This window comes from Eleutherodactylus coqui, chromosome 2 (genome assembly GCF_035609145.1).
Source record: "Eleutherodactylus coqui strain aEleCoq1 chromosome 2, aEleCoq1.hap1, whole genome shotgun sequence".
Taxonomy (NCBI): domain Eukaryota; kingdom Metazoa; phylum Chordata; class Amphibia; order Anura; family Eleutherodactylidae; genus Eleutherodactylus; species Eleutherodactylus coqui.
Genome location: NC_089838.1, coordinates 263,877,651 through 263,892,782, shown reverse-complemented (window position 1 = coordinate 263,892,782; position 15,132 = coordinate 263,877,651). Strand labels below are relative to the sequence as shown.

Sequence of the window (15,132 nt, the reverse complement as noted above, 5' to 3'; positions counted from 1 at the left end):
TGGCCTGTTCAGTCCATGGGCACGCATGGTGGAATCCCACAGCGGTTTCGCCCCATGCCCGCAGCCATCAGGCCAAAAATGACAGCATACTCACCTGTCCGGACGCTGTGGATCTCCCCTCCTTCATGGCCGGATCTCCTTTCTGCATTTTTATTTTATCTCCTGCTTTCCCACGGCACTGCACAAAAGCAGCTGTGGGTGTGCCGTGGATCCAAATGGCTTCCATTGACTTCAATGGAAGCCGTAGGAGCTGTCCGTGCGGTAGATCTGCAGGAAAATGGAGAATGCTGCAATTTTGACCCGCATGCCAGGAAAGAAAGAAAAAACCCCCCCCACAAACAGCTGCGTGCATTTATTTGCCTGCGGATGCTAATGCATGCATGCATCCCTATGGGCTTCTGGATCTTGGATCTCCCGCACGTGAGATCTGCACAGATTTTTTTATCATTGAAATCTGCACGTGGACATTGGGCCTTACACTTGTATGTGTAGTACATAACTAGCACCGATTTTTTTTTATCCAATGTAATTGAACAAAAAGTCTGCATTCAGCTACAGCAAGCAGAGACCCTGAGGAATTTCTATAGAAAATATATTGGAAACCCATATACCTTTTCTCAATCCCCCATACCGCCCCTATGTAGTGCAGCCAGCTTACTATGCACTAATTAGCTGATATCACTTATGCACTGGTGTTTTTATCTAATACACAGAATTTCCTAGCATTTAGGTTTATTGAACTAGCTGACTTTTCTATGTACAGTCACCAACATAATTTCCTTTGCACGTGTCACTTCATGTAACTTGTAAAATTGCATCATGGAGCACTGTTAATTCGAGTCGTGGTAATTTGACATCTGGGATCAATTATAAGGCAATATGAGTAATGATAAGCCCTGGTTACATGTTGTGCTGTTGGCACTTGGGGTGCACATGCATTCTGTGCCCGGGTGACAAGGTGTCAGGACATGGCTTCTTTCATTTGTACTGCACATACCTGGACAGCCTGCAACGCGCCAGGGCCTGAGTTGCGCTTCAATGCCAGAAGTGCGGTATTCCTCTTACTGTTGCCCCTCATTTATGCAATCACTACACATTTTTTTTGGAACTGGCTACTTAAGAGGAATTGCCCAGGCAGGCCAAATACTTACACAAACCCCCTTCTCCGGCCCAGTTCTGACAGCTTGTCAATGTGGTTTGCATTAGGGTGCCACATGGTGCAGCTAGACCTCAATGCAAGTATGGGTAAGGCACTGTGCTTACAGATGTGATCTGGGCAGTCTAGTAAGCACTATTGCCTTGTGGGGCTGGGGGCCTGGAGGAAAACATTTGCATGAAGATTGCCTGTTGCTCCTGTGTGGCTTTACTACCTCACTCAAAAAAACTTCAAGTATTTAATTTGGAATTTAGACTGATCTCCAATGGGGAACAGGGACTGATGTAAGGGATAGCAGAATATGTATACTTTATTTTAGTAAGTAAAATATCCATACATTTAACCCTTTTCAATTCACTGTCTTGACGTCTGAAGACATTATGATTTAAGGCTCAGATGTTGGAAGACGTCCGTCAGGGTTCTCTTACTGTATATTGCCAGCCTCTCTGCTGTCGGAGCCTATCCAACGTGTCGCCTCATGCAGTACTGGCTTTACCCAGCATATAGCGCCATTGTATAACGGCAGAAAAAGAGTAAGCCCCCTAGGAAAACCAGGATACAAATTGGATTGGAAAGGGTTAATAATTGGGTATGACAATAAAGCTGTCTGTGTTGGAGGGGTTTTCCAAGAATATAATATTAAAGGGGTTGTCCCGCACCGAAACGGGTTTTTTTTTTTTTTTCAACCCCCCCCCCCCCCCCCCCCCCCCGGTTCGGCGCGAGACAACCCCGATGCAGGGACGTAAAAAAAAAACCCGCTCAGCGCTTACCTTAATCCCCGCGCTCCGGTGACTTCTATACTTACCGGCTGAAGATGGCCGCAGGGATCCTCTTCCTCCGTGGACCGCAGCTCTTCTGTGCGGTCCATTGCCGATTCCAGCCTCCTGATTGGCTGGAATCGGCACGTGACGGGGCGGCGCTACACGGAGCCCCATTGAAGAAAGAAGAATACCCGGACTGCGCAAGCGCGTCTAATTTGGCCATTCGACCATTTTAGACGGCGAAAATTAGGCGGGCTCCATGGAGACGAGGACGCCAGCAGCGGAGCAGGTAAGTGAAAAACTTTTTATAACTTCTGTATGGCTCATAATTAATGCACAATGTACATTACAAAGTGCATTATTATGGCCATACAGAAGTGTATAGACCCACTTGCTGCTGCGGGACAACCCCTTTAATGTTCGGCTGGGGTCCATCGCTCATGACCCTGCTGTCATTGCCACTATAGACTGGGTATAGAGTGGAAGCTGCTACACTGACCGCTGGGGTAATGGTCAGCGCTTGTCAACTGCTGCAGATTCAACCCTTGAAATACATGGATTTGGCCACTTTTTTAGGCGGATCTGATGCAGTTTTCCTGCAGGTTTTTAGATGTGGAAAGCCAGCAGTGGATATGGCCAATGTGAAGGCAGCCTTAGGCTTTATTCACACAAACATTTTATCGCGGCTATTTTGCCAAAATAGAACGTCAGCCGAAAATTGCGGCCATCTGAAGCATTGGATTCCAATGCATTTGTTCAAAAGGGCAATTTCCCGGAACGCAAAATAGTCTAGGTGGCCAAAAAAAGCATATGTTGCCGGTTACGCCGGGCCGCTTTTATGTGTGGCCAGAAAAGAGAGGTCTTGCCCTATCTTTTGGCCAAGATCAGCCAGCATTTCTAATAGTAGCCAATGGGAGCTGCTGGCAAGGGGAGGGACTTCAGCAGCTGCTACCTCCCCCCTCCATTTGCCAGGAGCTCGCATAGGCCTTTATGGGAGCTTCTATTGCCACCATCAGCCAGCAAAGGAAAGTGGAGACAGCTAAGCATTAGTAAACACTCTCCCCTGCCGATGGAATTTTGGGCAGCAGCGTATACACGCCACAACAGACCGCGTGAATGAGTGAGAAAACGCTAGATTTAGCTGTGACTTGGTCACCGCTTTCTCTTGTCCATGCTATTTTCGGGCACGACGTGGGCGGACGAAAATCGCAACACCCGCGTAAATAAAGTCTAAATGCAATTCCAGCAGCAGAAATTCCGCAGCATTTTTGCTGTGTGCGAAGGCGTCCTAAGTGAATGGGGTTCGTTAAAATCCCACCAATTCACAATGTATCATCTTACTGCTCCTGCAGCAATTCCGCAATGCACCACAATTGTGGATTGTGACCAATGTAAGCAATGCATACGTTGCTGCGCAGTGGTGTTGGACCCACCTCAACTAGTGGAGTTGTGTTCCCTTTCCTAAACTCAATTTTTGTTTGCAATGCGTCTGTGTGTAAGGAATACATTTTGGATATGACGTGTAACTCCTTTTCTCCGATCACATGAACCAAGCAGTATACACCTTCTAAGCCCAATAACATACATTTCACATGCATTTTCACTATACTGATTTTCTGTTTATTGATTTTGTGCTGGAAGAACTGTAAAAGCCAAAGTGCATTTTATTTGTATTTAGGTTCATATACACATTGCACCATACATAAATAATGACATTGTAAAAATGACTCCATATTTACAAGTATAATATATATTTCCATATAATATATAAACATTTTTATATTAAATCTAGGGCATGGTATTTGGGAGAGTCCTTTTTTGTGTGAGGAGTGTGTGTAGTAGTGTGGATCCCTCATTCAAAAGGGAATTAACCGTTTCAGTGCCAGGGGCCTGCAGTACATTGCAAAGCAAAAAAAATTACAAAAAAATAAAAAGGCGGCAAGCAAGGTAGTCCAGGCCCTTGCGGCAAGAAAAGGTTAATCCTTATGGCACCTGAAAGGTTAATGTGACATTTTGCAGCTCCATTGTGTGAGCGGAGAGGTGTCGTCTTGTAACCATGTGCATAGTTGTGCAGCACCAAGGTGTTCACAGCCGTGTTCTTGAAACATGCAGGATAAAAAGTGGCAGCGGCAGCCAACGGCATGAGGAAACAAGGCTAATCAAAGGTTAAATCCAAAGAAGGAAATGGCTGTTCAGTTCCATAGTTGACATCAGTGTATTGATGTTGGAAATCCCATTTTCTGGCAACGAGGCATGATATACATTGTTATTAATGTGAGTGTTGCTCTGCACACTAGAAACAATGTAGTGCATGCCTCAACAACAGAACACGGATTAACCACAGGTCTTCCTGTAATCTGTCCACTGGACGTGGCATGGATCCTTCCTTGCTAATGCACCAATTGAATGGAGGAAAAAACAAACAAAAATAAAAGTGGACTGGTTGCTACCGTCCTAACAAGACCTCCAGCCAGCACGGGCAAGAAGTGATCATCTGGCGGGAGTAGCATGGTCCCCAGCCCTTAGCAAAACTGATGCGTATACTGTTAGGGTCATACGGTCCATCTGTATATTCCGGGGGTGCAGGGAGATGCTGAAGGATGCACGACTTTTTGTAGTCAAATACTTTGAGGGAATAACCAGGCATCACCTTCCGCACAACAAGGGAACGGCAGGTGGGTGAATCAAGCGTCGGGGAGTTAACGAAAATGGGGTGGTCGCTGCGGTTATAGGCCCACACCCCATCCAGCTCCTTGCTCAGCACAATCCCCAGTCCAATCTTCCCTCGTGTCCTGGAAGCAGCCTCGCTCCGATTTTCCAGATTCAACTGGCCCAGACAGAAGCCGCTCCCTTGAGGTAGATCATAGAAGATGCTGACCGAAGGCTGACACACAGCATAAAGACGGCCCACGCGGGTCCTGTGCTCCCAGTACGCTACGCTGCACCAATGGCCTTGTTTACTGGAGTCGAGAGACAGGCTGGTGTCTACTGTGGAAAGAGGGAAAATACACTGGTTTTAGAGAGAAGTTGTGCCAATTGGACACAAAACAAACCAAAAAAGTTATTGAGCTAAAATCAACACATTATATACACATTATACACACACACTTTGCAGCTGTATTGTGCTTTAGGGTCCTCTTACATGGGAATATGATTGGCTGAATGGCTCTTTTTACATGGGGCAACGCTCAATCAGCTGACAGAAAGCAAACGCTTCTTTATCATTTCACTTGAAATATCAGCCCTACTCTGAAAATAAGCCATAATTACGCTACATACGGGGGGGGGGGGGGGGGGGGGGGGGGAACGAATACATTACCTAGCAGACTCTGTCCAGGTCCCAACGTGCTTCCCCCAGTCCTCAGCCAATCATACATCACCACTTCCTGGTTACGGGATTCATAAATCCTGCCTCCAGGAAGCGATGATTGAGATTGGTGCTCGATGAACCAGTCACAGGCATTGCATTGGTTCATTGAGAGCTGCGTTGACTGGTTGAGCAACGGCTGAAGAACCAATCACAACCATCGCTTCCTAGAGGCGGGATTTATGAAGAATCCCGTCACCAGGAAGTGATGATGTACGATTGGCTGAGGACTGCGGGAAGTGAGCTGGACCTCTGAAGACCAGTAGGAGGGAGCTGCAACGAGCCTGCTAAGTAAAATAAGACATTCCCTGAAAATAAGACTTCGTGTCTCTTTTGGGGCAAAAATTTATAAGAGACAGGGTCTTATTTTCAGGTAAACATAGTAGATTAGATTTGAAACAAATCTCAGCTACACATTGTAGATAAAATCTGCATGGAATCTGCAGCAGAGCCGACATACATTGGATTTCAAATCTGCAACCTGTGAATTGTTTGCTGTGGATTTCAGCATGGATTGCACTCATTTGCAACTGCATTAAATTCCCAATATACGCCTTCAGTATCAGTCTCTGTATTTGCAGTCACTGCTTTTATTTCCTACTTGGCAAATATAGATTTATATTTGACCAATTGAAAAGAACACCATTGAAGGCAAATACATACGGTTGGCATAATGGAAGCACCCTATAGTTTAAAAATCGCTTTCCATAGATTACTAGGGCTTATGTCCACGGGTGTTTTTTTCACCACATACTACGTGTGCGATGCACTGCCACGTGAATGGAGTCCATACACTTTCATTGGTCCATGCACGTGTGTGTAGATAAGCGCCAAGAATAGATGGCAGCATGCTCCATTTTTCTGCATACCACGGAGCGTGAACTTTTGTATAGACAGTGTAGGCAAACACTGTCCATGCGTAATACATTGCATATGGGCAGTGATTTCATATGCAACCCACTAGGTTTAAGCAAATTCCTTACTCTGTTTCAGAGTTGCACTGTGCATGACCGCGTTCATGTGATACGCAGGCACGCACAGTACACTTGTTGCCCAGCGCGGTCTCTGCCAGCATAGCCATTATTTACAAACAACGGTAAAACCATGCGGGGGGGGGGACCCAGCAACGTGTTACCGGAAAGGCCATGGACATGAGGCCGAATGGGCATATATAAAACCAGACAAAAAGTAGCGCAAGCTGTGTTTTTTTTTTTTTAACATAAAAAATACACCTATGCAAGTCGAGTCCAATCTACTACAAGCTATTTCCCATCATATTAACCATCATTATGACAACTGATAGATTTTTTGACCAGTGCTGCTACCTTGTATAAAAACGTCAACTAGCTAGTTTAAAAAAAAAAAAAAAAAAAAACAAAAAAAAAAACACATGAACCTACACAGCATTTTACATGTACATTTCTTGAAGAACAAAAATTTTGGCATTTCTGCGACTCCTTATGGTAACCGTGCAAGTCAGATGACAAAGTTGCAAAAGAAAAAAAAAAACTTGCCCGATTTAAAAACTTGTGCACTGCCCCTTTAAGAATATGCAATCCCCTTTCTGTAGAGGCAGCTAGCTAGTTTTCAATTAACTGAAGTGATAAGCTGCACAAGGGAGGGAAGAGGAAGGAGATAAGACATAAGCAAAATGTTCAGGAGAAGGATAGCAGAGCCTGATTAGGGTTACTCCAACATGCCAGACCTCATACCCTGCCCTGGGCCCCTCGCACAGGAAGCTGCCTCGTCCTGCGGCCATTGAGTGGAAAAGTAGGGCAAGGGGAAGGGATCAACGCAAAGCTTGTAAGAGACATACATTTAGACGTAGGGGAGAGGTCACCCTAAAATAAACAGGGCTTGGCTATGAAGTAGTGTTCTAGCTGAAACAATGAAGCAATCACTTGGAGCGTCTACGATCTTCTCAGGGCATCCTGGCATTACCTTCAAAAACTAAGTGACACTGTTCTCATTCATTGAGCATCTCCAGGACAATCCCTGATCTCCTTCCAAGTGCCTTCGGACCCACTCACATCTCTGATCTCAAGACCGCCCTTGGGGACACCCCCCTCAGGAGAGAGCCATATGATTTTACTTTTAGGCCTGGCTGTTCCTGCCTAAATGGAAAGTCTGTGACAGCAGTTTGGAAAGGACATCAAAGGGCTCTGTGGTCTGAAAGGAGACGGCTCCTGTAGAGTGCGCACATCCTAAATCTTCTCAGTCTTCCTGGCAAAAATCAGCAAGGAGGGCAGGACATAACCTCCCCTGCCAGGGACTTATGTAATGCCATAATAACCAGAGGCATTTTCACCCAGCGAGGTACATCTTAAGTGATGCACCAGTGACTCACGTTCAGCGTTTATACACAAAGTGCTTATTTTTCTTCTTTTTACATATTATATGTACTAACATTCAGCTGCGTGTTTTGTGCATAATTTATACGTGCGTTATACACAGTACTGAATCCCCCATAGGCTTGAATTGGGGCATTCGGAGCTGCGGTTTTTTTAACACGTGTGAAAAAAAACAAACTGAAGCATGTCTTATTTTGGCTATATTACGGATTGAAATAGCCCATGGAAGTCTATGGGAAGGGTAAAAATACACGACACGTGTGTATTTATGCAGGAATGAAGGAGGAATCTCCTTCACCTTTCTGCATCTTTTAGCGCATGTAAAAAAAAAAGCAGTGATCACTGTATCTACATGTGCAGGAAAGCAGAAATGTGTGTGTATTTCGGTCACATAAATATACTGCCCGTTACACAACCTTAATAGGTCACACCTGAGTCGGGTGAATGCGAACAGTCAAAAGCTGCTCTCCTGGGAAGGAGGTGGGAGGCCTAGACGGGCCTCAATCAGGTGTTTGGTAGTTCATTTCCATTATGGTCTAAAGGGATTGCCCCTTTAAGTGTTGAGGGCATTAGCCATTTGCAGTTTTTGTCCCTCTTCCTAACCTGAAAGATACAACGCTGGTTTTGAAGGGTATCATTTCTCCTTAAGGAGAGCACCTACAAGGTGTGAAGGGGACTTCTATATCATGCATTCTCTTCTGGGAAATATGCAAATAGGAAGATGGAACAATACTTTCACAGCGCCACCTATTTCATAGGACGTCATTTAGAAGGGATTGTCTGGGACTCTTAGACAAGCAGATTTATCGTTTGAACATGCAACTGATGTCATTGCTAGCTCGTTCGCTCTGTTTTGACAGGCAAATTCATTGTTGGCTCGTTCAAACGAGGAACCGTTCAGTATTTCACATTCGCTGTATAAGTGACAGAGAGGCTAAAATGAGCACAATTTAACCCGAATGACAAGTGAACGAGCCAACGATCATTTTTACGCCTGCATAAAACGGATGAGTGAAAATCAAACGATTACCGTTTGTCATTTGGTCATTGGTTCACGTTTAGACCAAACTATTGCGTTTACTGTCGCTAATTGGAACGATTGTTCAAAAAAATTTGTTTAAAATAACCATTACCAATTAATGAACTATCCTCAGGACAGGTCATCAATCATTGATTGGTGGGGATCCACCACTCGAGACCCTGGCCGATCATCAGGCCTGCTGTCAGTGTGAACAGGGCTGGAAGCAGATAGTGCTGTCCATATTGCAGTGGCCTGCTTTGGTACGGCCGACATTGTTCCAATTGATTTCAATGTAAGCGGTGTCTGAAATACCAAACCAGACTGCTGCAATGTTGACAGCACTATCTTATTCCAGTGAAGTTGGCACTGATAGCGGACCTGGTGATCAGCGTGAATCCCGTCAGGTCGACCTCCGCTGATCAACTATTGATGACCTGTCCTCGGGACAAGTCATCTTTCCTTAAAGTTCTGGACATCAGCAGTGACACTTAGGCTGCCTCCACACGAGTGAGAAAAATCACACAAGATTTGTGTGAAACGCACAAATATGAACCCTATTTGAATGGGGTCATACACATGAGCGGTTTTTTTCCTGCATGGCACCGCAATATGATGCAATGCAGGAATCAAAACGTGGCATGTTCTATCTTTCTGCGTGCTCTTGCATCGCAGCCTCATTGCTCTCAAGAGGGCCCGGCGGCAGCATCACATCAGGTGCTAGGCTCAGGCGATACGGGTCTCCCATTGAAAACAATTCCTACTTCCCTGAAGTGATGCGGGGCTGTTTTGACATAAAACGCATCGCATCCACGGGGAATTCATGTAGTGGGGCCGTGATTCATGGCCCCATATCGCGTTCGCCCGTGTGTAGTAAACGCATGCCAGCGCTGCTGAAACGGGATGAATCTGCAAAAAAACGCAGCGTTTCTGCAAATGCCTGTGTGAGGGAGGCCTAAGAGATTGCTGATGTCCATTTTTATTTCTATTTTTTAGGAATTTTCTATGTTTAGGCTGGGTTCACACAGGGCGGATTCCTGCCGGAAATCCCGCGGTTTGGCCGCAGCAAAAACCGCGAGATTTCCGCCGGGAGAACCACCGCAGAAAAACCCACGGCGGCTTTGAAGCAGCCCGGCCGCTCGCTTTTCCATTGCGGCCGGCGCTCCCATAGAGGAGAGCGCGGCCGCGACGAAAGTAAACAATAAATAGACATGCTGCTTCTTTTGAAACCGCGGCTGCCGCAGCCGCGGTTTCTGCTGGACTTACCGCAGCGGATCGGCCGTCCCGTGTGGACGACATTTCTGAGAAATCTCGTCCACATGGCTGGCTAATCCCGAGATTAGCGGCCGCAAATCCGCCCTGTGTCAATCCAGCCTTAGTATTCCTTTAAAGGGTTTTCTACTTTGGACAATTTTATTAGCAGGGTGCCCTGATAAGCGGGTCACAGGCAGCCCACTGCTGGGCCTCAGTACCAGCAGCTATAATCGATGGAGGAACCTGGCAACATTCATTTCAGGTCCTTTTACACAGGTCCATTTAAGAGCCCGAACGATCGGATGCCTGATAACTGAACCAAATGAAAGTGCTGCAGAACACCCAACAAATGAGGAAATGTTGGTTTGTAATGTGATTTCAGCTATTAAAAAAAAAAAAAAAAATTTTAAAAATTGTAAATATATAAAAAATATTTTTGGCCAAATCCAAAGAAAGGGTGTGGCTTTGAGGAAGTGGGGCATGGCCTAAATTTTACCACTACAATCTTGGCTTTTGCAACAGATTTTACAGCAACTAGTAGTTGGTGTAAACTCCACCTAGACAGTCTAAAAGATGTGCCGGATTTACCACCCAGCAGAAGTCACTGACAAACCAGACACATGTATTACACGGTATTAGGAAGTGTGCCCCACTCCGTGTAGCGGTCCTCTATTCTAGCTAATAGACTAAAGTCTGTGCTTTCTTCATATTCTCTATTCTTTCAAACAGCAAAATGTATGGATTCAACTTCTGGTAATCCAGAATGTATCAAATGCTTTTGGGGCTGATGTCTTAATAGAAGGCAGACCGCTTACGTACCACCAGCGGATGGTTAGATCTCAGTGTGAATCGGCTACTTTACTGACAACGCTATTAAAAAAACACTACGCTTTACTACAAGTATTAATCTGGACGCAGAATAAAGGTCCGGCGTGTAGCACTAGGTATGTGAGACATACTTCATCGATAGAAACAAGCCGCAGTTAATACCACAATGTCACTTGAAGATTGTGAAGTCAAAACCTATCTTCCTCTGTATGATATAACACTAATGCTCTAACTCCGTAAAAGGAATAGCATCCCACAAAGACTGTTACTCCGTCTGTGGCTTCCTATCAACATCCATGATATCACTGATCTTTTCATACCAAGCCTTATCCGCAATTAAAAACCAGCTGCCCTCTGTAATGATCCGACCTGGCCCAGTCAACTGCACCAAAATGCTGGCAGACACAAAAAGTGCTGTCAATATAATGCACAGAACACTATTAGGGCAATGTATCACGTCGGCTTTATGCAAAGCATAGTTCATTTTTCATATCTGGTTTTATTTTCAGATTGTAAACTTTTTTAAAAGGATACTCTGTACACGATTATGGTGGCAGTCACGTGGACCATAGACATTGAAGTCAATGAGTCTTCTCCTGTCTTATGGGAGTTGATTGTGGGCATGCTCTATGATCTGTGCATGTAGGGGTAAGGAGGTTAGATGTGACCATCCTGTGCTATCTATATCATACCCCCCAAACATCCCGGATCCAGTTCAGTGGCTGTCCTGCCAAGACATCTTCTGTCTTGATCCCTCCGTACAGAGGTTACTCACTCCAGCTCTGGGCACATTGTGCTCAGAACAGGAGAGGGCGGGGATGAGAGAAGCCTATGTATTGCTGTGTGAGCTGCTGAGTCCGATGAGAAGAATGAAGCTAGAGGGACTGCAGACTGAGTGGGGTGGGGGGTTTGATGGGGAGACATACACTACTATAACTGGGGCTACAGGATGGCAACACTATAACTAAGTGTGGCCAGTACTGGTGCATCTTGTCTCCACCAGAAAAATGGGTGGTGACCTGGGAGGTATAGGGTACACCCACAGCTGCTGAGAGGTTGGGCTCATGTCTCGGCTCGCCGCTTTTTCCGCTCTTGTCGTTCTGGCATGAAAGCTCCCCTCCTTTTTCTGCTGCAAGTGGCATGCTTGCTAGTGGTGCTGTCAGCCTTCTGCCATGTAAGCTGCCCGTGGGGCTCCTTTGGCTGCTGCTAGCCCTGCTGTTGCTAGCGTCGCAGTCGTTGTGGCTGCGCGCCGGGCTGCCATCTCAGCTCCACTACAAAACCTATCTGCATGGAGGAGACATCACAGCAGGGTCCAGAACAGCAGCATTTGAGCGAGGAGGCAGCAGCAGAGCGCCGCATGGAGGAGTGACAGCGGCCGGCGCCTTCATCCATATAGCAATATGAGGGGGGGGGGGGGGGGGTGTCTGCTTTAGCGAGGCATTACAGATTGCAGCACACATGGTAGGCCGTCGGGGAGAGTCACAGCGACGGAGGCAACAGGGAAAAAGGGAGACCTCCTGGAAGAGTTGCAGCCGGCAAGAGAATAACAGAGACCAGCAGGGAAAGTCGGGGGAGGGGGGGGGGGGGGGCACATGCGGAGATAGCACCTCGGCATGGAGAAGAGTGACGCAGCAGGCGCCAGGAGTGGAGATTGTAGTCTGTTGAGGAGCATACATGCCAGAGGGGCGTGTACAGCTGTCAGCCTGGACCTTTCCTACTACTGTAGCCAGCCAATGCACGTCTCCACCCCTAGTTCCAGTGGAGACAAGATGCACCAGTACCAGTGGGGCCACAGAATAGGGGCACTAACTGGGGCTACTAAGTAAGGCCAGTATAGAGGAAGAACAATTAAGTGGGGTCACAGCTAGGTCATTACTTTGTTGGGCCACAGAATAGACACTACTACTATAGGTGGGCTACTGAGAGATTCACTGGTGGTAGTGGCAGCATGGGAAGAATGTGCAGAGCTGTGACTGGTCATGGCAGTCTGGACCCAGACATCACCAATAAGAGGAGATATCAACCTTGCTCACTGGAGGTAACTGCACTGTAAATCGCCATTACTGCGTACCGCTGGCATCTGACCATTTACAGGTGTGCTAGTCCTGTGAAAGTCACTGAGAGGCACTATTACTGTGATGATGGGGTGGGGGAGGGGGCAACATTACTAGGAGGGGTCGCCAAGAAGCAACATTACTGGGAAGGGGAGGGGGGGGGGTCACTGAAATTTACGAATACATTTCTAGGAGGAACAACAAAGGAACGTCACAATGTAGAACTCTAAGAAAAGGTGTTCCAGCATTGTTACAGTTTCAGTAATGAGTTGTCCCCAGGAAGCAACATGTTAGGAGAAGTGAATATGCCTCTTTAATAGCTACATTGTATGGAACACCACTGTTTATACCCAATTTGTATCCACTGCTTTGGCTACACTGAAATATGCTGAGCAGCTGTGGCAATATTGGCGTGATATTTTGTTAACATTCAGATAGCATCAAAACCGAGCTTTTTAGGAATTGCCAATAAGATGTTTTAACAGACATACTCAGGCCAGGTTTAGAAGTTCAGGTAGTGGTACAGCAGCAGGAAGCGATTTTGTGAGAGCAACAAAGTATCCCTGTATGTATGGCCAACTTTAGAGTCCATGAAGGTGCAGGTATATGAATAGTGGTGCGTACATAGCCGTACTGTACACACAGGCAGAAGCCCTACAGGCATACGCTCGTACTCCCCTCCTTACACGGTCAGGATCCTGCGGTCTCGTCTGTGCAGAGGTTTTGGTTTAAAAGCAGGATAAAAGCAGGATGTTTGTCTGAGGTTACCCTGCCCTCAAATAAACATCCCGCAGCAGCCTCATCCCAAGCACAGGCTGAGCAGTGTGAAATTGCTGGCTCCATTCTGCATTGCTTCCATATCCTGCCTGTGCTGAGCAGGGCACGTCTTCTAGAGAAACAAGGGCTTGAGAGATCTGGGGGGAAAGCGGAGGAATGTATAGGAGGGGAGGAGTACATCAATGTAGCAAGGGAGAAAAGTAAAAAGAGGAATTTAGCTAGAGCAAGGATGAGGAATGTTGGGTGGGGGAGTGGAAGAAATGACTGCTTGAAAGGTGGGTCAGAAAAGCTAAGAGTAGGCAAAAAGTATAAATAGGGGGGGGCAGAGAAACCGTGTTCGGGTATAGAAAGAACGGACGTACTGAACACTTGGTAAAGGAGTCTAGTGTTGCTCTTTTGATCTATCATGGTAAGGCCTCCCATTGGTCAAGTCTCAGTGAGCATTAGATTCCATATTCTGACTGCCATACACATTCCTTCTCAGTTTATATAGGCTGCTGTGAATGAATGCAAAATCTGGCCAATAACATGGGCGGCTTGCTTATAGAAACTGCTGCTATTACATGAAAGTGTGTAGGTCTGTTTAAAAACACATGGTGGGGAAGGGTATGGTTTCTCCTTAAGGAGAAACCTCTGGGAAATATGCAAATAGGGAAGATGGAACAATACCTCTGCAGCGCCACCTATTGGAAGACAGCATTCCTGCAAGTCAATGTTAAACTCTTTAGACAATAATTGGTAATTGAAAACCAAGACAGAATAACCATACACAGCAGTTTTTTGGGTTTTTTTTCAACCTCATCAGTGTGCAGTAGGTTTCTGGCTTGGCTAGCGAGAGGCCTACAGACATGGCTCTGGAAGGGGATCTTTTCTCGTTAAGGCTAACATCACACGGCCTATATTACGCTCACCAACATGCGATTTACTCACAGATGTGAGCTGTTTATCTCAAACCCGCCTCGGGTTACTTTGGGGAAGTTTCTCTCATTGTTTTCAATGGGGAAACCTCGCACCGCACGTTTAAAGTTAGGACGTGCCGCGCTTTTAGCTCCCATATCCCGGTAAGATGTGATGCGGAGGGGGTGGGGTGTGGATTGGGGAAATCGCTTGTGTATGACCCCAAAAAAGAATGGGGTTCATATTCATGTGCCTCACAAATGCACAAATTTCACGTCATTTTCTCGTACTTGAGAAAACAGCCTTCAGGGGAGCACTTGTATTTTTCAAGGTGTTCTTTTGTGAGTTTTTAAGAAAAACCCTATGTAGCAACGTGCGAGTTTCTGAAAGCTGTGCGCGTTTTACATTATTGACAATGAACATTGATTGTATGCACTTCTGGTTCGGTATTACACTGCTGTGTAATAGTAGCCTTAGGCGAACTTCACCCTGGCGAGCGCAATATGGGGCCATGAATCCCACCTCCATATCGTGCTCCTCACAATGTGAAAGCCAAGAGGACGCAAGCCGTTTTCATGTGAAAACAGCTTCACCTCCCTTTGAGGATGAAGGGAATCCCTGCCGCGGCACAGGATCGCAAAGTTCTCCCACTGCATCTATAGGATACTT

The 15,132-nt window shown here is 46.2% G+C and overlaps 1 protein-coding gene across 1 annotated transcript in view; it reads right to left on the bottom strand.

Annotated features, from left to right (window-relative positions):
- Window positions 1–3,514: 3,514 nt before the first annotated feature.
- Window positions 3,515–15,132, bottom strand: part of SMAD6 (SMAD family member 6) — a 55,833-nt gene continuing 44,215 nt past the window's right edge. The window contains exon 4 of the mRNA XM_066592926.1: window positions 3,515–4,905. Coding sequence (XP_066449023.1) covers window positions 4,364–4,905 — 542 coding nt within the window. The 3' untranslated portion in view covers window positions 3,515–4,363. The remainder of the gene's footprint in view (window positions 4,906–15,132) is intronic.